This window comes from Rhododendron vialii, chromosome 1a (genome assembly GCF_030253575.1).
Source record: "Rhododendron vialii isolate Sample 1 chromosome 1a, ASM3025357v1".
NCBI classification, from domain to species: Eukaryota; Viridiplantae; Streptophyta; class Magnoliopsida; order Ericales; family Ericaceae; genus Rhododendron; species Rhododendron vialii.
In genome coordinates, this window is record NC_080557.1 from 4,318,337 (window position 1) to 4,345,776 (window position 27,440).

The following is a 27,440-nucleotide window of genomic DNA, read 5'->3' on the forward strand; positions in this document are numbered from 1 at the left end:
ATATAAAAGGTTTCCATGTAAGTTAACAAAATCATAATTAACTTTTTGAGAGGTCTAAAATAATGAAACTGTCATTTGGCATGGGACGGGGAGGTAACATTTAATTAGATTATTGGGGGCAATTTATGAAAAATTAACGGGTCAAATGGGCAAAAGACTAACAAAAATTCTTGGTATTCTACCTAAATTTTCCAAACCACACCTACCCCGACTAGTGCATGTATGTGAGAAATTATTTTTGTAGATTTTGAGATTTTAAATTGCTAGAATCAACTTTGAGTGTTTATAAAAAATTCTAGATAACAGATTTTTAGATTTTACAAATTCTGAAAAGCTAAAAAAAATGAAATTTTGAAAATCTCAAATTTGATTTTGGGTAGCTTTTAGAGGACTTTGACTTCAAATGAAAGCAAATGGAAGTTTTGAAGGAGTCGTTATTGACTACGAAGACCGGAACTTGTCAACACGACGAAGACCGGAACTTGTCAACACGGCCGGGGCACGTATTGAGACTTAGGGGGTGTGCCCCAAGGATCAAAACCAAACACACGCAAACACAAAGTTTTACGTGGTTCTCTAAAATCGGATACATCCACGGAGAAATCGGAACAATCTCACTAGAAACAAAACAAAAATTAACAGGTGGAGTTCTCTCCTAACTCACTACCCTCATGCAGACCGATATTTTAGTTCTTCTAGAAATATATGAATTTCTTATTTTGTATTTTCGTAATTTTCGCAGAATTCATTACATTTAGTGTAAATTGCCTAGAATATTTGGTTTTCTCATCTCAATTGCCTAGAATATTAGGTTTTCCCATCTCGGTTGATTCTATTTTCTTTTATTATTCTCCTAGACTTAAATTTTTAGCTTTCTTTTATTTTATTTCCTTTTTAGTATTTTTAAATTATCATTACAAATAAGGATGTAAGCCTTAGGGCTGAGAAGTTGTTTATTATTTAATTAATGAAAATTTGCGAAGTTATCGTTTGTCCGTAGAGAAAGTATCTCTTGTTCAATCTTAGTTTGACAAAAAGATTGATTGATTGTGGATTTTTCTAAATTATTAAACAATAATCAAAAGCGATTAAAAACATAGAAAGTATTGATTGGAAAAAGCTTTAGGGTTTCGAATCCACTCTTCCCCCTCAGAACCTAAATATGTTTCGATTACATGTCAACTATTTGAATCAATCAGGATATCGTAGGATTGCAAGCACTAGCGATATCTCCTACAAATAATTTATGAATCACCAATCGGCATGGACTATCTCCGCCTAGCGCGAATCGTCTTACCAGCACGAACCATCTCTAATCAAGCACGGATCGTCTCATCAGCACAACTTGTCTTACGTAGCATAATCCACCAAATTAGTTATTACAAAACAATTAAAACCGTTGTATGAACGTACATAAAACCAAAAAATTCATGCACACTATTTGGTGGAAAGAATAATAGTAATAAATCCTGAATAGTGATACAACCACGATTCAAATAATAAAACCCGAATCAAAACATAAATAGTATTACTCAGAGTTAGAGCTTCATCAAAATCCCAGAAGGGGGTTTAGCCGCTCATAGGAAAGAGACAACTTAATTTTGATTTGGCCTCCATGACAGTAAGAACTTTGTTCGTTCACTGTTGGCTTCGTACGTCTGTTGCTCCACGGCAAGTGCTCGCCTACAAGCTGCTGACCCTGAAGTCAGTAGGTTTCCATTGTTTATATAGGATTTCAAGCATTAATTACATTTAGCCCATTGGACTTTTTGCTTTAATAAATTAACAATCGAACTTTGAAGCATTCTACTCTTTAACCTCAAACTTCATTAAACTCTTGTTTTTATCCAATTTTTTGGGCAATGAGCTCAATCAACCTAAAAGCAAAATAAATATCAGATAACAAATATAAATAATTAACAAGTGTAATTTAGAGAGCAAAATATCAATATTTTGGCACTTATCATTTATATTGCTTAACCCTATGGCTAGATTCTAAAATACTCCGCTCATAGAGGCTAAAACGGAACTCTTGTTCACATTCCATGCTAGCCCAAGCCTTTACAAAAATGCTACTCACATAATAATTCAAACATAACATCAAACACAACCTCTCAAATACATGTGGGCTCTACACACAATACTATATGTGGACCCCATATGTATGTGAAAGGTTGTATAAGGTGTAGTGTTTGAATGGTTATGTGAGTAGATTGTTGAAGCCTTTATTACCCCTGCATGGTGGTTGAAACACAATTGCCAGTAGAAGAAATATCCCCACAAGTAGGTGGGAGATGAAATGATGAAGTCGAGAGGAGTAGAGCCATATGATCTCCATCCATCTTTCTCGGCCCACGAAATTATGAACCCGTCTAAATCTGTTTAATTGAGTAATAGACTACTCTAGAGAATTGAATAGACATCGATATTGAGAAAAACTTATTCACGGAGTTATCTTTGTAAAAATTCAGTGAAAATTTTTTTAACATAAATCGCGCGCATTCGTTTCGGTTTTGGATGGTCTAGATTTAAATGAAACTTTTCTGAGGAATAGTCCGTTTCGGATTTGGACGGTCCGGATTTAAATAAAACTTTTATGGGAAAGAATTTCATTTAAATCCGGACCGTCCAAAACCAAAACGAACGGCCAAGATCGCACGACTTTGTGGATATGGGAATCACGGCTCCTTCGCGAAAAAGCCAATCTCATAGATATTTTAGAGGACTTTGACTTCTATAATGTGAAGGCTTTTTTTTTTTTTGGGTGAAACGAAGTCGCATGTAAAAGAAAATATCTTTTAACTCCTCAGGATGGCAGCTACATATAGTTCAAAGGTTCATGAACGGGAACTCCAGGCTCTAGCCATCTTAAAAAATGTTGTTCACCATCATTTCCTTCATCCTCTTCCTTCCTTCATTAACAAATTCTTCAGAGACCTGGATCAAAGTAGGTTCCTGGTTTTCCGGTGGCCAATTGCCGGTTCCCGATATAGACTCAACTCTGTTCACTCACTTGACATTTGGTTTTGCGTATATCAATTATTCAACTTATGAGCTCAGAATCGCACCCTCTGATGAACCATCTATGCTCGCCTTCACCCCCATCGTTCAGCGGAAAAACCCATCAATTGTAACACTTCTGTCCATCTTGGTTCAGTTGGCCGTTGGAGATACAAACTTGTCAGCCTTCTATTCAATGGCTACCCAACCCTCTCACAGAACTTCTTTCATAGAATCATCAATACATAGAGCCAGGCACTATGGGTTTCACGGCCTGGATCTTTGTTTCGTCGAACCGGACACAAACACCACCAAGATGGAAGCTCTGGGAATTCTCTTTGACGAATGGAGAACTGCAATAAATAGGGAATCGAAGAATTCCAACCAATCACCGCTCATTTTGACAATGGCCGGTCATTATTTGCCTTCAAAAAACACCACAAGCTATCCGATGGAGTCGATTCGAAGGAACTTCGATTGGGTACACATCGTATCATTCTTCTATCACTTACCCACCATGGAAAAATTCACAGGCGCTCATTCTGCTTTGTATGACCCCTCAAGCAATGTAAGTACGGATTATGGAATTAAGGAATGGATAGGCAGAGGATTACCTGCTAAAAAGATGGTTTTGGGTTTACCATACCATGGGTACGCGTGGACACTTCTGGACCCCTCGGCCAATGAGATCGGATCGCCTGCAACAGGTCCCGCCGTTACGGTTGATGGTTCGATGTTCTACAAGTTCATCAAATTAAATAAGCGATGTGATGGAGAAAAAGTAGTCTATAACTCCACTTATGTCACGAATTACTGCATTGATGGTTCAGTTTGGATCGGTTATGATGATGTGGAGGCTATCAGAACTAAGGTTTCGTATGCGAGGGAGAAAGGGCTTCTGGGTTACAAAGTATGGCATGTCGCCAATGATTACAATTGGGTGCTTTCTAAGGCGGCAGGTAAAACTTTAAAACAACATCACGTAGCCGATCCCAATTGATTGGGGCTTAAGGCTTGATTTTTGTTTCGTTTGGTTTATCATACTGCAATAAAGTAAGAATTTACTTACAGATATAGCATCAACCATCTCTGTGATTAACTTGCCATATGAATATTAGTGACGGTTGAATCTGTAAATAAGCCTAGGAAGCACCCACGAGGAGGTAGCTAGTAGCCACCACCCCCGGCCAACACGAATTACAATCCCAAACTCACACAACACCTCCATTCCCCCTTGCTAGCAGCGGTTGGCAAGGGCGGAATCAGAAATTCAAAACATCCTGGGCTAACAAAAAATTTAGTAAACTAATATATAAACCAAAAAAAAAGTTTAATAATTAATATCTAGCAAATTTGCACGTAAATATGTAAATGTTCAATAACAAACAAAAGAAAAGTACAAAAAACGTAAACTATTGAAGTTGTATCCTATTGAAATTGTGTCTTGCTTTGTTTTAGAGAATATAAATTATTTATTATCTCATCTAAATTGATATCTTTAAAAAGTTTACTTATAAATGAAGTGGGCTAAATTTTAACAAATAATTTTTTTTTCACTCCACCTGCCTTGTATCCCAGGTCTTCTAATGTATAGTTCCGCCCTTAGCTGTTGGGACCACTTCACCTCATGCGTAAGTATGTGAAATGACTGTGGGAGGGGTAGTACATACGAATTAGTTCGAATTGTGTGCAAGCTGGCCCGGAACACCATGCATTAGAATATAGAAAAAGGCAGAAAGCAAAACAAAACAGTAGAAGCAGGTCACTGCTAACAAATTAAACACTTACACTTTGTTTGGTTGAGTTTTTAGAAAGTTATTTTTGAGAGTTGAGTGGTAATGAGTGGAGAGAGATAAAGAGAAAGATTTATTGAAAATTGTGCCGAAAGTTGTAAGTTACTCTCAAAAATGGAAACCAAACACAGCATTAAAGTCTAAGGTGACGCAGAGCTGAATTTTGTTCGCAATTTGACGCTGAATTGACGAAGTAGTATTATTCTACTTCTTATTCATAACTACACCCTAGAGATCGGTGTTCATCTCCGGATGTGCATTTGCCACTGTGAGACACCCCGAGTTATCAAAAAACGGAACGAAACAAAAAAACTAGAACTATTCCCTCACGCCAGTTAAGTATTGTTGAAACTAATTTGGGCAATATATGATTTTTTAATTTTTTTTTTTCACATTGGAAGAGATAGGAGCTAGTGTTTCGTTTCTCTTGTCTATTGCTATATTGTCTCCTCACATTTCTCTCTAATGTACAATTTCACAGCACAAGAAGATGAGAATGATCCTAGAAACAAGAGACACCTGTTGCTAGTAATCTTGCTTCCAACTGCAGCCACATTTACCCTTCTACTTGTTTCTGCGACGTGGTATCTGCGTAAGAGAGCAAGCAGAAACAAAGGTAAGTTCTTTCCAGTTGTGAAAATTTTGTTCCTAAATCATTTCCCTTGACCTTTTAACGTCTTTCTTCGATTTTCCACATGTTCTTTTTATTGGTTATAGGATTGATGGACAACGAAAAAGAATCGCAATCTTTATTCAGAACTACTATGGCATCTCCTGGTAGTGCAAATGCTCCTAATTTGCTAGTATTTAGTCTCACTGACCTTGTAGAAGCTACCAATAATTTTTCATTTGAAAATAAGCTCGGAGAGGGTGGATACGGACCTGTTTACAAGGTAAAATTATTATTCTTTGAATAAATCGAGAAAACAAATCTAAACAAGCGGTGTTTATTTTGCCTGCAGGGTATATTACGCAATGGACAAGAAATAGCGGTAAAGAGACTCTCAAGGACTTCTACACAAGGATTTGAAGAGTTCAAGAATGAGGTCATGCTTACTGCTAAACTGCAGCATGTAAATCTTGTAAGAGTTCTGGGATTTTGCACCGAAAAAGAAGAACAAATGTTGATCTACGAATACATGCCAAACAAAAGCTTGGATCATTTTGTCTATGGTTAGCAATCCTTAATGCCTCTAACATAATTGAGTGTGGTTTTAACATGAGGTGTCACCTAAGTTTTAACTATCCAAATCTCTTTCACGTAGATCCAATGAGGGGATCACTTTTAGATTGGGAAAAACGAGTTCAAATCATTGAAGGGGTTACTCAAGGGCTCTTGTACCTCCAAGAGTACTCAAGATTGACAATAATTCATAGGGATTTGAAAGCGAGCAACATTTTATTAGACAACGAGATGAAGCCCAAGATCGCAGACTTTGGCATGGCTAGAATATTCCAGAAAGATGAATTCGAAGGTAACACAGACCGGATTGTTGGAACATCGTAAGTGGCATATTTCTTACAATAAACACTAACCTAATGTATTCTAGTCTCAAATAGTATTCATCTAATTATCTCTTTTTGTTCACTTATGCAATATTGCAGTGGTTATGTACCTCCTGAATATGTAAAACGTGGCATATACTCCACTAAATCAGATGTTTATAGCTTCGGAGTTCTTCTTTTACAAATCATTAGCGGAAAGCGGAATAATTGTTCACATGGCCTTCATGAAGACTTAAACCTCCTAGACTATGTAAGTAATTCTGGAAAATTGTGACATGAATATTGTGAATTTATTTCCCTCCGGTGAACTCGATCTAAATATGCACTGCATCGAATTAAATACTTCAGGCATATGATTTGTGGAAGTGTGGGAAATGCGTGGAGTTCATGGATCCATCGCTCGACGATACAGATTCATCCTGTAAATTAGTGAGATGCATGCAAATAGCTTTGCTATGTGTCCAAGAAAATCCAGCTGATAGACCCTCTATGTTGGAACTCTCGTCGATGCTGAAAAATGAAACTGCCGCCATGAATACCCCCAAAAGACTTGCTTTTTCTACAAGAAGAGATGAAGATGAACTTCAAGTTCAAGAGTCTACATCTGAACAAGAAATTTGGTCAGTTGGTGATGTATCCTTTACCCAATTGGTAGCCCGATGAAGGTTAATTCTCCTTTTTTCCTGAAGTTTGGGCAAATTAATATGCTTATTCCTATGCCTCTGTTTATATTGCCAAAAATACAACTTGTCTTGCTCTGGAACAATCATTGCTCCTTTTAGTTTATCAATGTTGTTACTCTGGCAATTTTTGTCATTATTCTTTGACCTGGTATAGTAATCACAATGATTGTATGCATTCAATACCTTACAAGCAATTTGGAATTTGAACCAAACTCCTCATAATTGGGCTCCCTGGGAATAGGTGGCGGGTTTGGACTTTGAACCCCCAAGATGAGTCGAGGTGCGTGTGAGGTGACTTGAGTTATCAAAAATAAAATAAAATAAAATAACGGTAAACCATCGGATTAAGGTCCTTTTAATTACAACCATATTATGAATTGAAATATTCCTCGACACCAGAAGACATATTGGATGATATCCTAAATTTTAAAAAACTGATATAACATTTTATTTGTACTTCAACTCGAAATAATTGACGATGGATGAAGTCGTCGTCCACTGAAATCCTAGTTTTGAATGCATTATACAATCATTGTGAGACAAGCTCTTTTACAAGATCTTAAGATTATTTCATCCACTCAACTAACTTGGCTGAGGTGGAGGAGTTTGGACAGGCGAAATTCTTTAAAACGAGAAATGCTATGATACACGAAAAAGAAAACATGAAAATGTCCATGAAAGAGAACAAGGCGTCCATTCTCTCTTTCATGGATACTTTCATGTTTTCTATATTATGTATCCTACAAGGCCCCACAGATACTGAGTCAAATATCTACAACCCTCGTATTTCGTTGCAATTGCCGATTAGGTCATATTTGGATAACCGGCTGTTTTTTTGGGTGGCGGCTTGACCGCATCTCAATTAATTTTGGGATTTGGACAAACCTCTAATAACCCTAAAGTTTGAAATATTGCCTTCCTAGATTTTAAACTTGCAAAATCTTGGGGGCAAGCCCCTTTTGTTGCTTTCTCAAACCTACTTAATTTTACACCTTGGGCCTTGGGGTTCATGACAAAGATTGTATTCCATCAGCATTTTAAGAGTCAAGACGTCATTTTCCTTTTTATTGGCCAATCGGTAAAAAAAAAAAATAATAATAGTGGACGGGGCAATTTCCAATTCAAAAGAGAAAAGTCAAAGATAATAAGCATTATAAACATGCTTTTTTTTTTGAACTTATAGCTTTTGGACCGATCTAGTCGACCTTTTTTTTTTTTTTTTGTGTGAACAGATTGAATAAACTAAAACCTAGATAGTGGAGTTAGCAGGAAAAACTATAATAAAAAGAAAAAATATTGGGTGATCTTCTCCTAGAATATACATCTTAATTTGTGTGAATAGTTTTAGTTGTAGTGGGTGTTTTTTTCTTGGAAAGAAGTTTTATTCTAATTTTTTAATCTCTAGAAGTCGATCCCTACGTAATACTTGTGTTCGTACATGTTGAAAAAGGAAAGCAGTGGATGAGTGCGTGCCATGTCCCGAAGACATTTCTCCGACAAAATCTTTTCCCTAGATACGGGTATGAATCATTAACTTCTTTACTTTGTTGTTAGTGTCCAGACCAGCTTATCCCTTTAGTTGCTTTCTCGATGATTTCGGCATTCATAACTCTGGAAATATTTACTAAGTTACAGTATTTTATAATTTTGAAAACTTTGTCTGAGAAAAGTAATTACGTTCTATTAAATAAGATCAATATCATATAAAAAAAAAGGTTTTGTACAAGTTAAAAAATCATAGTGAATTATTTTAGAGGTCTAAAATGATGAAAGTGTCAATTCGGTATGGGATGGGGAAGTAATTTTTATTAGGTTCTTGGGGGCAATTACTAATAATTAATCATATTTTCACAGTTATAATAAACTTTTTTATCTGTTTCTACCAAGATCTAAAATCTAGATTCTATAACAGAATCTGAAGTAGTAGAATGTAAAATCTGTATCTATAGCTATCGTAACTCTAATGCACACACCCAAATACATGCCCCAAGAGCAGCCAAAAATTGCCCTGAAATGAAAGCAAATGGAAGTTTGGAACGAGTCGCTATTGACTACAAAGACGGGAAGTTATCAACATGGCTACGTGTTGAGACGTCTATTGTCGTGACTGAATTGGTTATGCATCTAAATTCTTGTCTGCCAACTGCCAAGTTGTGACTTATGTGAGAGAGAGAGAGAGAGAGAGAGAGAGAGAGAGAGAGAGAGAGAGAGAGAGAGAGAGAGAGAGAGAGAGAGAGAGAGAGAGAGAGAGAGAGAGAGAGAGAGAGAGAGAGAGAGAGAGAGAGAGAGAGAGAGAGAGTCTCAATCTTTTGAAATAGAAATTTTCTTGGGTAGACTTTTTCGCTTCATTCTTAAATATCATCACAATCAATAGTTTCAATCTCAATCCTCATTCTCACAAATTTAAGAGTTTGCAACATTTTTTAAAGACACTTTCATGTTTGTGCTTGTACTCGCACTCCTGCTCATTGTTGTGCCCCAGGGATCAAAAACAAAACACACCAAACACACAAAACACAGAGTTTTACGTAGTTCTCCAAGATCGTACATCCATGGAGGAATCGGACCAATCTCACTAGCTAGAAACAGACTAAAGCTTTACAAGTGGAGTTCTCTCCCAACTCATTACCCTTCTCTCTCTGTTTACATTGCTTAACCCTACAGAATATATACACCGCCAGAGGTTTGCGCTTGTGTGCTAAAATGGAACTCCATGCCAGACCAAGCCTGGTGGTTGAAACACAAGGCAAGTGGCCGGATGAATATCTACACAAGTGGGTGGGAGAGGAAATGCTGAAGTAAAGAGGGAGTGGAGCCATGCTGGCAGGGATGGAATCAAGATTTTATGAATGCGGGAGCCGAATTATGAACAAGAAAATTTTGAAATTTTAAGGTTCAAAAATCTAATAATTTGTTTGGTTTAGGTTTTGAAGGAGGTTTTTTGAGTAATAAGTGGAGAAAGATAAAAGGAGAATTGAGATTCATAATGGAAAGAAAACTTGTGGCAGATCGTGTGCAAAGAAAGAAATTGAGTTTTGGGACTCAAAACGAACACATTTTTAAAGCATTTAAATGTCTAAATAACATTCAACACAAAATACAATGTTTAGGTGTTCTTAACCAAAAAATAATAATAATATTAATATTAAAATTTGAAAAAAAAAATTCCCGAAACAACGCTGGGGCCGTGGCCTCCATATGCCCATATACAGTTCCGTCTCTGCATTGTGGGTCTAGGGGCGGCGGCTGCTACGTCAAGAATTTTAGAAATTGCAATTCTCTTAAAAAATGTTGTTCACCATCATTTCCTTCCTCCATTAACAGGTTCTTCAGAGGCCCAGACCTGGATCAAAGCAGGTTACTGGTATTTCGGCAGCCAATTCCCGGTCGCCGATATCGACTCGACTCTGTTCACTCACTTGACATTTGCTTTTGCATATATCAACACTTCAACTTATGAGCTCTTGATCGCACCCTCTGATGAGCCATATATACATGTTCACCTTCACCGACATTGTTCGGCAAAAAAACCCATCAATCACAACACTTCTGTCCATCTGGACATGAGATTCAAACTTGTCGACCTTCTTTTCAATGGCTACCAAACCCTCTCACAGAACTTCTTTCATCGAATCATCAATACAGAGAACCAGGCTTTATGGGTTTCACGGCCTGGAACTTTGTTGCGTCAAACCGGACACAAACACCACCAAGATGGAAAATATGAGAATTCTCTTCGACGATTGGAGAACCGCTGTAGACAGGGAATCGAAGAATTCCACCCGATCACCGCTCCTTTTAACGCTGGCCAGTCATTATTTGCCTTCCAAAAACAGCACAAGTTATCCCATGGAGTCGATTCGCAAGAACTTCGATGGAGTCGATTCATGGATATGATACCTTTTCAGGCATATGATTTGTGGAAGTGTGGGAAAGGTATGGAGTTCATGGATCCATCGCTCGACGATAAAAATTCATCCTGTAAATTAGTGAGATGCATGCAAATAGCTTCTTTTTTTTTTTTGATAGGCTGCATGATTTTATTAGAACTCGACAAAGGGTACATCGAGTAGAGACCAATTACGGACCACAGAGAGTGAGGTACCATAAGAGGCCTACAAAAGAAAGAAAAGAAGAGGAAAAATACATTCAATGGATATTGAATGAGCCTAGGGACACAATGGCCCAAATAGCATCACTTTCAATCCATTTGAATAGACACTACGTACCATCACCAATTCTCTAAACCCAGGGGTAACTTCAATCATTTGAGAATTCCAGCTTCATAACATCTCTAACTCAAACCATTGGGAACATCAACGACATCAACGTAACCTCCAAATTAGGGAAGGCCTCCAAATCAGCAAAATTTCAGCAATAGCATATCCAAATCATTGGCAGCCAAAACTTCCTCCATTGAAAAGGAGATATTCAACGCAGCAAGTACACGACAAACCATATCCATCACAGCAAATTGCAGTTCATCCCTCAGCTTAGGATCAAAAGTAACCACTGCAACAACATTATCCCAAAATTAGATCTAGTTGAATCCCATCAAGCGGATTTTCAGCAAGAAACCGAGTACAGACAGTTCATCATTCAGCCCCTCCAGAGAATATTCTTAGCCCTCCCCAGACATGGGAGCATGTTTAGAAACTGGTCTTGGTAATCCCCTTAACACCAAATTAAAATTTTCCAAAAATTCTACAGAAACTAGGATTCTATCAATCCTGCTGTGCATCGCATTATCCTCAAAATTGGTCCAAGTGAATTGCCTTCCCATCATTGGAAGGCATTCTTTGAAAACCCTCATGATTCTATCCACTCTATTACAGCTTGATCTCTCACACATAGCCTTAATCTCATTAAATCTCCTCCAATGCACCATGGGATTTGAGACACTGACTTCAACTGATACATTACATTCCACAATTCCAGTTTGCTTGCTGCTTCATTTGGTGCATATACATTAACAATGCCACCCTCCAACCCTACTAGCTAGACACCCAAATCACATAACAATATTCCTATGAGTTGTGACTTCTCTTGGTTTAAATTTTCTGGATTCCAAATTGATAATACTCCCCCGACATGTCACCCCAGACTTAGCATAATCAACTTCCGAAGAAACCCATATTCTATGAACAAAGGACCTTATACAACTTTCTACTTTTGTTTCTTGCAAAGACAATACATCAGGGTTTCTTTCTCTGATAATTTTAGAAACAAACCTTTTTTAAGTGAACTATATTCCATGAGATGATCTTCATTGAAGCCTCTGACTTATTACTCACTTATGAAAATTATTGATCCCTCACGAGAGGGGCAAAGGAGTTATTTTCCAGTGATGCTTTCAGAACTTTTGCCTCATTTTCTTTCATCTTTTTCATTCTTAATATACCATCATCCCCAAATTTTATACCAAGATTATTAGTTGCTATGATGGTATTTTGCTGCTCCTTGTCCACTGAAATCTGTTCCTGCTCCTAAGAAGCAATGATGTAGCCATCAATTTCATCCCCTTCAGTGCTCAAAGCTGCTTCAAGAGGTTGGCTTCTGATGCTTTTTCTAACGGCTCTTGGATTTAAATCCACGTGGAGGTTAATACTCTGTACCTGGGAGGCCCTTACAATAGTGTAGAATCATACACGACATGGATACTGTCCTCTTCTTTTACTCTCTCCCTTTCTTGCTCCTGCTCATTACCTCCATGGGCTTCTATGTTCTGGATTTGGCAGCTGTTTTTGATAGATTCGAAACATTCTTCATTCAGTGGGCTTTGGGAATCTGGAACAATAGAATCCAAACCCTGAACTGAGTTACTGCTTTCTTCATTAAATCTCCCATCTGAACCATTATTTCCTTGCGCCCTATCCCCAACTGTCTCTTCTTGTAGTGGTGAGTTTTCTACATTTGGTTCCTTCCCCAGAACTGATTGGTAGCTGCCATTTTCACTCTTCTCAACCCTTTCATCTTCCTCAAACTTTTCAGCTTCCTCTACCTTGTCATCCGAATACATCTTCCTCTGCATTTCCATGTCATCCACTAAATTTTCTTCCTTGTTACTGCTGGCATCCCTGTAATCACTTGTATTCTCCACCTCATCATCTTCTACCTCTGCTTCAGGATTTGCAACATGTTCTACTGAGCTTATAGTTCTGAATGTTCCTTCCTCTACCACTTGAACACAGTATTTTCTTCCATTTACCATTAACTGAACCTCCCCTTCAATCTTGTTGGAATTCTCCGTAGCAATTAGAACTCTGCCTTTAGCATATGATACTTCCTTCAAGGTACCGTTGTCAACTTCAATAAAACAACCCCAAGTACTCCCAATTGCTTTGAAAGACTGAACATTCCAATCATTTAGAGGCATTCCATTGCATGCAAGCCATACAAATCTCTCTTTCTTTGCTGCCTCTCCATTCCATGGACTAACCTCTTCGAACCAAAGCTCAAGCCATTTTCCTTGCAGAGCTTCATTCCTCCTATCATCACTTGAAAACGTCATAATCGCATACCTCCCTCCCATGGGTTTGAACTGCACACTTTCCAGTTTTTCCATCTTCAAAATTCTTTCCAGATCTTGAATCGAGATTAGTCTTCTCAATTTGCCTACTGCGCTCCTATTTAGCCAACCGTTTCCTTCTGCTAGAATATTTATGGTGCGACCTTTATCTTCTTTGATTGTCTCCCTTCTATTTCCCCCTTGTTTGCTAGATTCCGGTACCCCTTTCCTCCTCCACAACTCCTTACCCCTTTCGCCTCTTTCCTTCAGATGTGGGTAGCCCATTTGGATCTGCTGTTTCTTCTGAAATATAACTATCTATTTCCTGTGTTCTGTTGCTGAACCTTTGTTAACAGGAGGTCTGGGTCTCCTTTGATTCTTAAAATTGATTTCTCCCACTCCTAGGGTTACTTGATTGAAGCGGTTCTGGATCTGAGTTGGATGGCTATCCTGCTTCCGAATCCGAAGCTCTGACCCGTGGTTCTGCTTTTCTTATTTGGGATAAACAATCCCAAATCCTTCCAAATCTTGAAAATAAGTTGTAGATGAAACCCTTGCGAATTCCATTCGGAAGATTATCCACAAAAACCGTCGAGTTCCTCTGCTGGACCACGCCTCCCTTCATCTCCTCTCTTCGCCTAATCTTCACATCTGTTATTATTGTTTTTATGCATGCAAATAGCTTTGCTATGTGTCCAAGAAAATCCAACGGATAGACCCTCCAAGTTGGAACTCTCGTCGACGCTGAAAATTGAAACTGCCGCCATGAACACCCCCAAAAGGCCTGCTTTTTCTACGAGAAGAGATGAAGATGAAGTTCATGTTCTAGAGTCTACATCTCAACAAGAAATTTGGTCAGTTGGTGATGTATCCATTACCCAAATGGTAGCCCAATGAAGGTTAATTCTCCTTTTTTGTCATGACTAGAGTAAGCCCCGAAACAGTTCATTTTTTCGCTAGGATTTTGTTTTTGCTGTCATATCTTTCTGAAATTTGGTAAATATGATTATTCCTATACCTCTGTGAATATTGCCAGAAATACAACTTGTCTGGCTTCAGTTTCCTAGTGGGTGAATCGGCTCTAGAATAAGCATTGCTCCTTGATCAGGCAGGTTGCATAATAAACACCATGCCTAAAGAAAATAAGAGAAAAATTCCGTGCTCGAGCTGCTACATATAGTTCATCAAAGTTTCTAGAACATACGAGCTAGCCATCTGCAATGTTGTTACTCTGAAATTTTTTGTCATTATTCTTTGATCATGTGTAGTAATCACAATGGTTGTATTTAAGGGTGATAAATTAAACCCAGACCCATTAACAAATCCATACCCATCAACTAAAAAATAGACCCAACCCAACATATTTATTAGTTGGGTAACAATGAGTCCAAACCCGACTACCCCATTATTAGTTTGATTTTAATTGGACATTAATTGGGTCAACTTAAATGATCCAATGGGTCATGAAAGTAACCCACCAAAATTCATGTCTCTTTAGCAGGTTTCACTGGGAATGAAGGTTGCACAAAGGCTCAGTAAGCTGCAGAAAAAAGGGTGGAAGCCTTGACGTACAATAGTCTTTTACAATTGGGACGCCGAGGAGTATGGCCCCCCCTCTCTCTCTCTCTCTCTCTCTCTCTCTCTCTCCCTCCCTCTCTCTCTCTCTCTCTCTCTCTCTCTCTCTCAATTCTTCTTTGCTAAATCACACACGTCCAAAAATATTTTGGACGGTCCGGATTAAAAACCAATTATAACCAGTAACAATTATTTTGACCAGTTAAAATTGAAAACACATCTCATCATTGATTGCGTGAATAGACTGATGAAATTGCGCACCGTCATGAATAAGTTTCTCTCATGGTAGTGTTTACATGAGAATTTATTGGCCTAATAAGCTAGTGACAAGTGGCCATTCATTTTAGACAAAACGGAGCATGCATAAACTGAAATACATGGAATCACACAATTAAAAGAACGATGACGTTCTGATCAAATTAGTGTTGTTTTATAAATAATAACAATTGTTGCCGGGTGTCACTCAAATGATAGCTTAGGAGGTAAGCAGTTCGAAGCTCAAAGGCGCGAATGGCTTAATTCAAATAAGAGGCAGTTACGGTTGATACAGTCATAGGAGTTGAGATTCGAGCATACAACTGTCCATATCCAACACGATGCAGTTGAAGAAAAGTGGGGTGATGAATTAAACTGAATTGCAACAATCAAAAGTCATGGAAGGAAAGTTTGAATTCAAACTGAGATGATTTCGAAGACAGCCAGGCGGGAAATAGAAGACGTGGAGAAAACTCAAGAGTTTGCCTATAAATAGAAGAAATGAAGGAAAAACCCAGACAAATCATCAAATAAACAGCTATGCTATGCTGGGTTTGTCCTTTAGGCAGTAGCTAGAAGAACTTATACTTAAGTTCGAAGTAATTAGGAGTAGTTTGTAGTAGTAGTAGTAGTAATCACTTTGTAACTCATTCTATTCGTTAGTGGAAGTTTGGAGAATCAATTGGAAAGCAAGTTCGTTTTTTAATTGATCAAGGTATCTTGCTTATTCTTTGGTTTATCAAGTTCTCAGTGAATCGTTGTGCTGTTCTAATACTTCTAGATAGAGAAATCCTCTTCATTGAGGTAATTGAACCGACACCACAATTGCCTGATTAAGTTTGGCTTTTCATAAGTTGAAATCTGAAAAGGATAATTACAAGTCTTTTCTGGCACGCTTGCACATAATCATATTTCGGAAGTAAGCCAAAATTCCCGGCCAATCATGTAGTCCCGCATAGGGTGTGGATTAAAAAGTTAAGTGACTTTTTTTTCCTTATTCCAATTTTTTTTGTTTTGCTTCAAACTTTTGTGACTTCTTGATTCGTTTTGACGAGAGGAATCGGAAAAATAAAAAAATTTGATCAAAACTTAAAATTTTTTGAATAAAGACAAAAATAAGTCAATAAGACAAAAAAAATTACTTATTCTTGTCTTTTTGAAAAAATTTATGAGTTTCGATAATAAATTTTTACTTTTCCGATTTTTCTCGACGAGACGAATCACTAAGTCACAAAAGTTTGACGTAAAACTATCAAATATGAAAAAAATTTGAATAAAGACAAAAAAAGTTACTGTTTGGTCTGGAAATACCTTAGTTATTTTAAAATTTAATTTATATGTAATTGGGCCAATAGGCGAATCGGGTTCAATTTTAAATAAATGTGTCGGGTCGGGTCGGGTATGTATAATTGACCTCATAACTAATGGGTCAATGACCTATTAGAAACCCAACCTACTTATAACTTATCTTATTTGGCTCAAATTCGACCATTTGACACCTCTAGTTGAAAAAACGGCACGAAAAACGAAAATGGACTATAAAAATGGGACGGAGGGAGTATTGTTTTTATGTTTACGGAGTAATAGTATATCAACAATATATACGTACACTCTCCAAAGTCCTCTCTCTCTCATAGTTGGGGGGTGTTTCCATTGAAAAAAATTAAAAAATTTGCTTGTTGGACTCCAAAGTCCTCTCTCTCTCTCTCTCTCTGTCTCTCTCTCTCTCATAGTTGGTAGCAAGGATTGATAAAGTACACTCTCCCATGGGTTGTTGATAACAGTGGATTCTCTGGCTTCCGCGCACTTCGATTAACTGTGGTACAAACCTCTAATAACTATAAAGTTTAAAATTGAGAAAAATTTATTCACGGAGCTCCGTGAAATAGTTTTTACAGAAGTGAATCACGCGCATCCGTTTCAGCTTTGGATAGTACAGATTTAAATGAAACTTTTCCGAGAAAGAGTCCGTTTTGGCTTTGGACTGTCCGGATTTAAATAAAATTTTTCCGGGGAAGAGTTTCATTTAAATCCAGACTGTCCAAAACCGAAACGAATGGCCAAGATCGCATGATTATGTGGATAAGGGATTCACGGCTCCTCCGTAAATAAGTCAATCTCATAAATATTTTAGAGGATTTTGACTTCTTACATAATATTGCATTGAGGAATATCTGCCCAAGCCTTCATTACTCCTTCCCGGTGGTTGAAACACGTGTAGGTGGGAGAGGAAATGCTGAAGTCAAAAGGAGTGGAGCCATATGATCTCCGTCCATCATTCTCGGCCCACGAAATTGAACAAGTCAAAATCTGTTTAAATGAGTAATAAACTATTCTAGAGAATAGAATAGACATCGATATCGAGAAAAACTTATTAAGAGAGATCCGTGAAATTGTTTTTAAAGAGGTGAATCCTACACATCCGTTTTGGCTTTGAATGATCCAGATTTAAATGAAATTTTTTCGGAGAAGAGTCCATTTTGGTTTTGGATGGTCCGGATTTGTTAAAAATATGTAAACCCAATTTGGGTATTTTCCTTGTCTTACTTTTTGGGGGCTCATTTGTAATTTTATGTATATTTTGTGTCTTAGTTTGTAATATGTTAAAAGTTGTTTCTAGAAGTACTAGAAATGTCTAGTGTTGTGTCTGCCTTTGTAAGAAAAAAGAAAAAGAAAGAACGTAGATAGAGACAAAAAAACAGAGAAGAGAAAAAGAGTGGGTTTTTGTGTGCTTGTGATTATTGAAGAAGAAAGCTTTGAAAAGCTCTTAATTAGTGGAGAAGTTTCGGAAATTTGATGCCCAGATAAGTGTCTTTCTGCTGCCTCTCAACCTCTGTTTTTTATTTGTGATATTTGCTTGTCTCGGTTGGTGTTTTCGGTGCTCCGAAAATTTCAGTTTGTGTGCTGCGTTTCTGCTGCGATTTTGCTCAGTTTGTGACTGTTTTTTGGTGATATATGTGTGTGCATTTGGGCCCTTATTCCCCCAACAAATCTGGTATCAGAGCTTAGGGCTTGTTGCTTGAAATTAGGGCTTTTATTGGTGTATTTGTGCTTTGATATATGATGGCTGCCATGAATAATTTCCTCCGGCCCCAAATTCCTAGATTGGGGAAAGATAATTATGAGAATTGGAGTATACAAATGAAAGTGTTGTTGGGTTATCAAGATTTGTGGGATCTTGTTGAAAATGGGTTTGAACAACCCGCTTCGAAGGAGGATGAAGAGAGATTGACGGAAGGTCAAAAGGTTTTACTTAAGCAAATGAGAAACAAAGCCTTGTTTCAAATCTATCAAGCCATTGATGAGTCTTGCTTTGAGAAAATCTCCTCCGCCACCACGTCCAAAGAAGCTTGGGATATCCTCCAAAATGCAAATAGAGGTATTGACAAAACCATAAGGATGAGACTTCAAGTTTTGAGGGGTGAATTTGAATCTTTGGAAATGAAGGATAATGAGACCATTGCGGAGTATTTTACTAGAACCATGGTGATTGTGAATCAAATTAGGAGGTATGGTGGCAACCTTGATAATGTATGTGTGGTGGAGAAAATCTTACGATCTCTAAATGGTAAATTTGAGTATGTGGTTCCCGCCATTGAAGAGTCAAAGGATACTTCCACCATGACGATTGATCAATTGATGGCAACACTTGAAGTTCATGAGCAAAGGTTGAACAAGAAGGCTTCAAGCTCTCTTGAGCAAGCACTCCAATCCAAACTTTCTTTCAAGGATGCAAAGGAGGATCAAGGGGGAACCTCTTATAGTGCAAGAGGAAGAGGTAGAGGCTATGATGGTCGTGGTAGAGGCTATGATGGCCGTGGTAGAGGCTATGGAAATCGTGGAAGAGGCTTTGAAAGCCATGGAAGAGGTTATGCGAATAGAGGTAGAGGTGGAAGGAACACTAGTGGAGGTGGAAGAGGCCAAAACTCATATGCTCCAAGAGGAAGAGGAAGAGCTAGAGGAGGTGGCAACTACAACCGTTCTTATAATCGGAGTGGTTATGACAAGAGGAATGTTGAATGCTATAATTGTCACAAATTTGGGCACTATAGTAATGAGTGTAGAGCAACGTCAAGCAATGAAGTTAGTGAGCAAGCTAACTATGTGGAGAAAGAGTACAAAGAAGTTGGGCCTACTTTGATGCTAGCTTACAATGGTTCCAATGGAGATCAAAGCGATGTATGGTTTCTTGATACCGGGGCAAGCAATCATATGTGTGGCAAGAAGAGCATGTTTATTGAACTCGATGAGGCGGTGCAAGGCCATGTGACATTTGGCGACAACTCCAAAGTCTCGGTGAAAGGCAAAGGTAAGATTCTAATCAAACTCAAGAATGGTAATCACGATTTTATTTCCGATGTTTATTATGTTCCGGATATGAAAAATAATATCTTGAGTTTGGGCCAACTTTTGGAGAAAGGATATGATATTTGCATGAAGAATTTTTATCTTACTATCAAAGATGCTTGTGGAAATTTGATTGCTCATGTGAAAATGTCTAAGAATAGAATGTTTTCTTTAAATATTCAACATGATGCTATGAAATGCTTTAATGCTATTGTTAAGGATAAGACTTGGTTGTGGCATTTGAGGTTTGGGCATCTTAATTTTGGTGGTTTGAAGCTTTTATCAACTAAAGATATGGTGAGAGGCTTGCCTTTTATTGATCATCCCAACGAAGTTTGTGAAGGGTGCATTCTTGGCAAACACCATCGATTGAGCTTTCCTAAAGGGGCAAGATGGCGAGCATCAAAGCCTTTGAAGCTTGTGCACACCGATGTATGTGGTCCTTTGAAACCCATGACAAATGGCAAGAATAGGTACTTCCTCACTTTCATTGACAACTATAGCCGAAAGACTTGGGTGTATTTTTTGAAGAGGAAATCGGAGGTGTTTGATAAATTCAAAGAGTTTAAGACTCTTGTTGAGAAGCAAAGTGGCAACTACATCAAGATGTTGAGATCCGATCATGGTGGTGAATATATTTCCGATGCTTTTGAGAATTTTTGTAAAGAGCATGGTATTGTGCACCAAGTGACTCCATCCTACACGCCACAATTGAATGGAGTTGCTGAAAGGAAGAATAGAACAATCTTGGATATGGCTAATCTTGGATATGGCTAGAAGCATGATGAAAGGAAAGCGCTTGCCTAGAGAATTTTGGGCCGAAGCCGTTGCATGTGCCGTTTATCTCTTGAACCGTTGTCCAACTAAAAGTGTTCGTTTCAAGACACCGGAAGAGGCATGGAGCTCATTCAAGCCAAGTGTTTCTCATCTTAAAGTTTTTGGGTGTATTGCATACGCAAAGATTTCGGAAGCTAGAAGAACAAAGCTTGACGACAAAGGTGAAAAATGCATTTTTCTTGGCTATGGTGATAGAACAATGGGTTACAAATTATACAACCCTCTTACCAAGAAGGTGATCATGAGTAGAGATGTGATATTTGAAGAAGAAGAAATGTGGGATTGGAAGGAAAAAGAAGCCACCAATGATGTTGAACTTGTTCTTGAAGAAGAAGAGATGGAAGTGCCAAATGAAGTTGAAAGAGAGCCACAATCTCCTCCACATGGATCCCCCTCATCTTATAGAAGTGATTCTTCCTCACCATCATCAACATCATCGGAGGCTAGTTCAAGTGAAAGGCCAAGAAAAACAAGAAACTTGCAAGAAATTTATGAAGAAATCGAAATGGAAGAAGACAACTTGAATTTGTTTTGTTTCTTTATGGATATGGATTGTAATCCTATTGGCTATGAAGAAGCCATTCAAGAGAAGAAATGGAAGAAAGCCATGGATGAAGAAATCAATGCAATTGAGAAGAATGGTACATTGGTGCTCACAAGTCTACCACAAGGCCACAAAGCAATTGGTGTGAAATGGGTGTATAAGACAGAGAAATGCAAGTGGTGAAGTTCAAACATACAAGGCAAGATTAGTTGCTAAAGGCTACAAGCAAAGAGCCGGAATTGACTATGGTGAAGTGTTTGCTTCCGTTGCCCGAATGGAGACTATTAGATTGATGATTTCTTTGGCCGCCCAACATAAATGGAAGATTTATCAACTTTATGTGAAATCAGCGTTTTTAAATGGCTTCCTTGAAGAAGAGATTTATGTGGAACAACCCTTGGGGTATGTCAAAGTTGGGCAAGAAGATAAAGTGTATAAGTTAAAAAAAGCTCTTTATGGGCTAAAACAAGCGCCACGTGCTTGGAATGCTAGAATTGATAAATACGTTGTGGAGAATGGCTTTGAAAAATGTCCTTATGAGCATGCCTTGTACATGAAGGTGGATGCCAATGGAAATTTTTTGCTTGTGTGCCTATATGTTGATGATTTGATCTTTACCGGGAATGCTCCTAACATGTTCAAAGAGTTCAAGAAGAGTATGATTCGGGAGTTTGAGATGACCGATATTGGCTTGATGTCTCACTTTCTTGGCTTTGAAGTTGAGCAAAAGGAAGATGGAATTTTTATTTCGCAAAGTGGATATGCAAAGGAAGTGCTTAAAAGATTTGGAATGGAATCTTGTAATCCGGTGAACACTCCCATGGAAAGTGGGCTAGAGCTTCGGAAGAGTACTAATGGTGGCAATGTTGTTCCGACTTACTTTAAAAGTCTTGTTGGAAGTCTCCGGTATCTCACTTGCACTAGGCCGGACATATATACTTTATGGTGTTGGGTTGATTAGTAGATACATGGAAGCACCGGACCAATCACATCTTAATGCGGCAAAGAGAATCCTTCGTTACATCAAAGGTACACTCAATGACGGCTTGCTTTATTCTTGTGTCGATGATTGTAAGCTTGTTGGATATTTCGATAGTGATTGGGGAAGAGATTTAGATGAAAGGAAAAGTACTTCGGGCTTTGCTTTCTTTATGGGAAATGCCGTTTTTACTTGGTCTTCTAAGAAGCAACCCATTGTTACTTTGTCTACTTGTGAAGCGGAGTATGTGGCCGCTAACTCCGCCGTTTGCCATGCTATTTGGTTGAGAAATTTGTTGGAGAATTTGGGATTTCCACAAGAAAGTCCCACGGAGGTACATGTTGATAACCGATCGGCAATTGCCTTGGCAAAGAATCCGGTATTTCACGAAAGGAGCAAGCATATCAATACTCGTTTTCACTTCATCCGGGAGCATGTGAAGCAAAAGGAAGTGGAACTAGTTTATTGCAAGTCTTATGATCAAGTTGCCGATATTTTCACAAAGCCTTTGAAGCATGGCGCGTTTGGAAGATTGAAGTTGATGCTTGGCATGAAGACTTTTGGAAATTAGGTTTAAGAGGGGATGTTAGAAATATGTAAATCCAATTTGGGTATTTTCTTTGTCTTACTTTTTGGGGGCTCTTTTGTAATTTTATGTATATTTTGTGTCTTAGTTTGTAATATGTTAAAAGTTGTTTCTAGAAGTACTAAAAATGTCTAGTGTTGTGTCTGCCTTTGTAAGAAAAAAGAAAAAGAAAGAACGTAGACAGAGAGAGAAAAAAACAGAGAAGAGAAAAAGAGTGGGTTTGTGTGTGCTTGTGATTATTGAAGAAGAAAGCTTTGAAAAGCTCTTAATTAGTGGAGAAGTTTCGGAAATTTGATGCCCAGATAAGTGTCTTTCTGCTGCCTCTCAACCTCTGTTTTTTCTTTGTGATATTTGCTTGTCTCGGTTGGTGTTTTCGGTGCTCCGAAAATTTCAGTTTGTGTGCTGCGTTTCTGCTGCGATTTTGCTCAGTTTGTGACTGTTTTTTGGTGATATTTGTGTGTGCATTTGGGCCCTTATTCCCCCCAACAGGATTTAAATAAACTTTTCCAAAGAAGAGTTTCATTTAAATCCAAACCGTTCAAAACCGAAATTGATGGCCAAGATCATGTGAGTCTATGGACAAAGGAATCACGGCCCATCCGTAAATAAGTCAATCTCATACATATTTTAGAGGACTTTTGACTTTGACTTCTATAAGAATATATCATTTAAGTCCTCAGGATGGCAGCTACATATAGTTCAAAGGTTCATGAACGGGAACTCCAGGCTCTAGCCATCTTAAAATGTTGCTCACCATCATTTCCCTCCTCCTCTTTCTTCCTTCATTAACAAGTTCTTCAGAGACCTGGATCAAAGCAGGTTCCTGGTTTTCCTTTGGCCAATTCCCGGTTCCCGATATAGACTCAACTCTGTTCACTCACTTGACATTTGCTTTTGCGTATCTCAACAATTCAACTTATGAGCTCTGGATCGAACCCTCTGATGAACCATATATGCTCACCTTCACCAACATCGTTCAGCTGAAAAACCCATCAATTGTAACACTTCTGTCCATCTTTGTTGGAGATACCCAACCCTTCTCAACCTTCTATTCAATGGCTACCAAACCCTCTCACAGAACTTCTTTCATTGAATCATCGATCAATACAGAGAGCCAGGCTTTATGGGTTTCACGGCCTGGATCTTTGTTGCGTCAAACCGGACACAAGCACCACCAAGATGGAAGCTCTGGGAATTCTCTTTGACGAATGGAGAACTGCGATAAATAGGGAATCAATGAATTCCAACCGATCACCGCTCATTTTGACACTGGCCGGTCATTATTTGCCTTCAAAAAACACCACAAGCTATCCGATGGAGTCGATTCGAAGGAACTTCGATTGGGTACACATCGTATCGTACTACTATCACTTACCCACCACGGAAAACTTCACTGGCGCTCATTCTGCTTTGTATGACCCATCAAGCAATATAAGTACTGATTATGGAATTAAGGAATGGATAAGTAGAGGATTACCTGCTGACAAGATGGTTTTGGGGTTAGCATACCATGGGTACGCGTGGACGCTGGTGGACTCGATGGCCAATGAGATCGGATCGCCTGGACGAGGTCCCGCCGTCACGCTTGATGGTTCGATGTTCTACAAGTTCATCAAGTCATATATGCGATGTGATGGAGAAAGAGTAGTGTATAACTCCACTTATGTCACGAACTACTGCATTAATGGTTCGGTTTGGATCGGTTATGATGATGTGGAGGCTATCAGAACTAAGGTTTCGTATGCGAGGGAGAAAGGTCTTCTGGGTTACAAAGCATGGCATATCGCCAATGATGACAATTGGGTACTTTCTAAGACGGCAGGTAAAACTTTAAAGCAACATCATATAGCCGACCAATTTGATTGGAACTTAAGGCTGGATTTTTGTTTTGTTTGGTTTATTATACTGCAATAAAAGAAGAATTTACTTACAGATATGGCATAAACCATCTCTGTGATTAACTTGCCATAAATGTTTATTAGTGACGGTTGAATCCATATATAAGCTTGGGAAGCACCCACGAGGAGCTAGCCAGTAGCCACCACCCCTAGCCAACAAGAAATTACAGTGCAAAACTCACACAACAACTCCATTCCCCCTTGCTAGCAGCTGTTGCCAAGGGTGGAACAAGAAATTCAAAAGCCCTGGGCTACCAAAAAATTTAATAAATAATATACAAACCAAAAAAAAGTTTAATAATTAATATCAAGCAAATTTGCACATAAATATGTGTATGTCCAACAACAAACAAAAGAGAAGTACAAAAAACGTAAACTATTGAAGTTGTATCCTGCGTTGTTTTAGAGAATATAAATCATTTATTATCTCATCTGAGTCGATATCTGTAACAAGTAATTTACTTATAAATGAGGTGGGCTAAATTTTTACAATTTTTTATTTTTTATTTTTCACTCCACCTGCCTTCACCTGGGCTACCGCCCAGATCTTCTAATGTATAGTTCCGCCCTTAGCTGTTGGGATCACCTCACCTCATGCGTAAGTGTGTGAAACGACTGTGGGAGGGGTTGTACGTAGGAATTAGTTCGAGTTGTGCACAAGCTGACCCGGGACACCCTGCATTACAACAAAGAAAAAGGTAGAAAGCAAAATAAAACAAAACATGCAATAGAAGCAGGTCACTGCTAACAAATTAAACACTTAAAGTCTAACGTGACGAAGAGCAGAATTTTGTTCGCAATTTGACGCTGAATTGACGAAGTACTATTATTCTACTTCATATTCATAACTACACCCTAGAGATCGGTGTTCATCTCTGAGTGTGCATATGCAACTGCCGGACACCCTGACTTATCAAAACACAGAATGAAACAAAAAAACTAGAACTATTCCCTAACGCCTATTAAGTATTGTGGAAACTAAATTGGGCAACTTATGATTTTTTTTATTTATTTTTTTTCACATTGGAAGGGAAAGGAGTGTTCTATTTCTCTTGTCTACTGCTATATTGTCTCCTCACATTTCTCTCTAATGTACAATTTCATAGCACAAGAAGATGAGAATGATCCTAGAAACAAGAGACACCTGTTGCCTGTAATCTTGCTTCCAACTGCAACCACATTTACCTTTCTACTAGTTTTTGCGACGTGGTATCCGTGTAAAAGAGCATGCAAAAACAAAGGTAAGCTCCTTCCAGTTGAGAAAATTTTGTTCCTAAATCATTTCCATTAACCCTTTTAATGTATTTCTTCAATTTTCCACATGTTCTTTTTATTGGTTACAGAATGGATGGACGATGAAAAAGAATCGCAATCTTTATTCAGAACTACTATGGCATCTCCTAAAAATGCAAATGCTCCTAATTTGCTAGTATTTAGTCTCATTGGCCTTGTAGAAGCTACCAAGAATTTTTCATTTGAAAATAAGCTCGGAGAGAGTGGATATGGACCTGTTTACAAGGTAAAATTATTTTTCTTTGAATAAATCGAGAAAAAAATAACTAAATAAGCGGTGTGTGTTTTGCCTGCAGGGTATATTACGTAATGGACAAGAAATAGCAGTAAAGAGACTCTCAAGGACTTCTACACAAGGATTTGAAGAGTTCAAAAATGAGGTCATGCTTACTGCTAAACTACAACATGTAAATCTTGTAAGAGTTTTGGGATTTTGCATCGAAAAAGAAGAAAAAAATGTTGATCTACGAATACATGCCAAACAAAAGCCTGGACCATTTTGTCTATGGTTAGCAATCCTTAATGCCTCTAACATAATTTTGAACCATAATTGAGTGTAGTTTTAACACGAGGCGTCACCTAAGTTTTAACTAGCCAAATCTCTTTCACGTAGATCCAATGAGGGGATCACTTTTAGATTGGGGAAAACGAGTTCAAATCATTGAAGGGGTTACCCAGGGGCTCTTGTACCTCCAAGAGTACTCAAGATTGACAATAATTCATAGGGATTTGAAAGCGAGCAACATTTTGTTAGACAACGAGATGAAGCCCAAGATCGCGGACTTTGGCTTGGCTAGAATTTTCCAAAAAGATGAATTCAAAGGTAACACTGACTGGATTGTTGGAACATAGTAAGTGGCATATTTGTTACAATACACACTACCTAATGTATTCTAGTCTCAAATCGTACTCATCTAATTATCCCTTTTTCTTTACTTATATAATATTGCAGTGGTTATGTACCTCCTGAATATGTAAAACGTGGCATATACTCCACTAAATCAGATGTTTATAGCTTCGGAGTTCTTCTTTTACAAATCATTAGCGGAAAGCGGAATAATTGTTCACATGGCCTTCATGAAGACTTAAACCTCCTAGACTATGTAAGTAATTCTAAAAATTGTGATATGAATATTACGAATTGATTTCCTTCCAATGAACTCTAAAGATGCACTGCATCGAAATACTTCAGGTATGATTTGTGGAAGTGTGGGAAAGGCATGGAGTTCATGGATCCATCGCTCGACGATACAAATTCATCCTGTAAATTAGTGAGATGCATGCAAATAGCTTTGCTGTGTGTCCAAGAAAATCCAGCGGATAGACCCTCTATGTTGGAACTCTCGTCGACCCTGAAATATGAAACTGCCGCCATGAGCACCCCCAAAAGGCCTGCTTTTTCTACGAGAAGAGATGAAGATGAAGTTCAAGTTCAAGAAATTTGGTCAGTTGGTGATGTATCCTTTACCCAAACAGTAGCACGATGAATGTTTATTCTCCTCCTTTTTCTCATGACTAGAATAGTCCCAGTAATAGTTCATTTTTTCCGTTAAGATTTTACTTTTGCTGGGACATTTTTGTGAAATTTGAATAAATATGGTTACTCCTATTCCCCTATGTATTTTGTCAGAAATAG

At 38.2% G+C, this 27,440-nt stretch overlaps 2 protein-coding genes and 1 pseudogene across 2 annotated transcripts; 2 read left to right on the forward strand and 1 right to left on the reverse strand.

The window, feature by feature from the left end:
• Window positions 1-2,747: 2,747 nt before the first annotated feature.
• LOC131298510 (cysteine-rich receptor-like protein kinase 10) lies at window positions 2,748-7,162 on the forward strand. The gene is made up of 7 exons (XM_058323995.1): window positions 2,748-3,959; window positions 5,275-5,409; window positions 5,511-5,686; window positions 5,756-5,966; window positions 6,059-6,296; window positions 6,399-6,549; window positions 6,648-7,162. Exons 1-7 carry the CDS (start codon window positions 2,876-2,878, stop codon window positions 6,960-6,962), a joined length of 2,310 nt encoding a protein of 769 aa, XP_058179978.1. The 5' UTR covers window positions 2,748-2,875; the 3' UTR covers window positions 6,963-7,162.
• Window positions 7,163-11,009: 3,847 nt separating this feature from the next.
• Window positions 11,010-14,438, reverse strand: LOC131298656 (uncharacterized). Its single transcript, XM_058324133.1, has 2 exons — window positions 12,689-14,438; window positions 11,010-12,597 (listed from the first exon to the last, which is right to left on the reverse strand). The coding sequence occupies exons 1-2, from the start codon at window positions 13,773-13,775 to the stop codon at window positions 12,584-12,586; spliced, it is 1,101 nt and encodes a 366-aa protein (XP_058180116.1). The 5' UTR covers window positions 13,776-14,438; the 3' UTR covers window positions 11,010-12,583.
• An 8,918-nt stretch (window positions 14,439-23,356) lies between these two features.
• LOC131326578 (class V chitinase-like) lies at window positions 23,357-26,976 on the forward strand (annotated as a pseudogene).
• Window positions 26,977-27,440: the final 464 nt, after the last annotated feature.

Coding starts and splice junctions, on each gene's coding strand:
- LOC131298656 (XM_058324133.1), bottom strand. CDS start 13,775: ATGGGCTACCCACATCTGAAGGAAAGAGGCGAAAGGGGTAAGGAGTTG.
- LOC131298510 (XM_058323995.1), top strand. CDS start 2,876: ATGTTGTTCACCATCATTTCCTTCATCCTCTTCCTTCCTTCATTAACA. Junction 5,410..5,510: donor GAGAGCAAGCAGAAACAAAG/GTAAGTTCTTTC, acceptor TATTGGTTATAG/GATTGATGGACAACGAAAAA. Junction 6,550..6,647: donor ACTTAAACCTCCTAGACTAT/GTAAGTAATTCT, acceptor TAAATACTTCAG/GCATATGATTTGTGGAAGTG.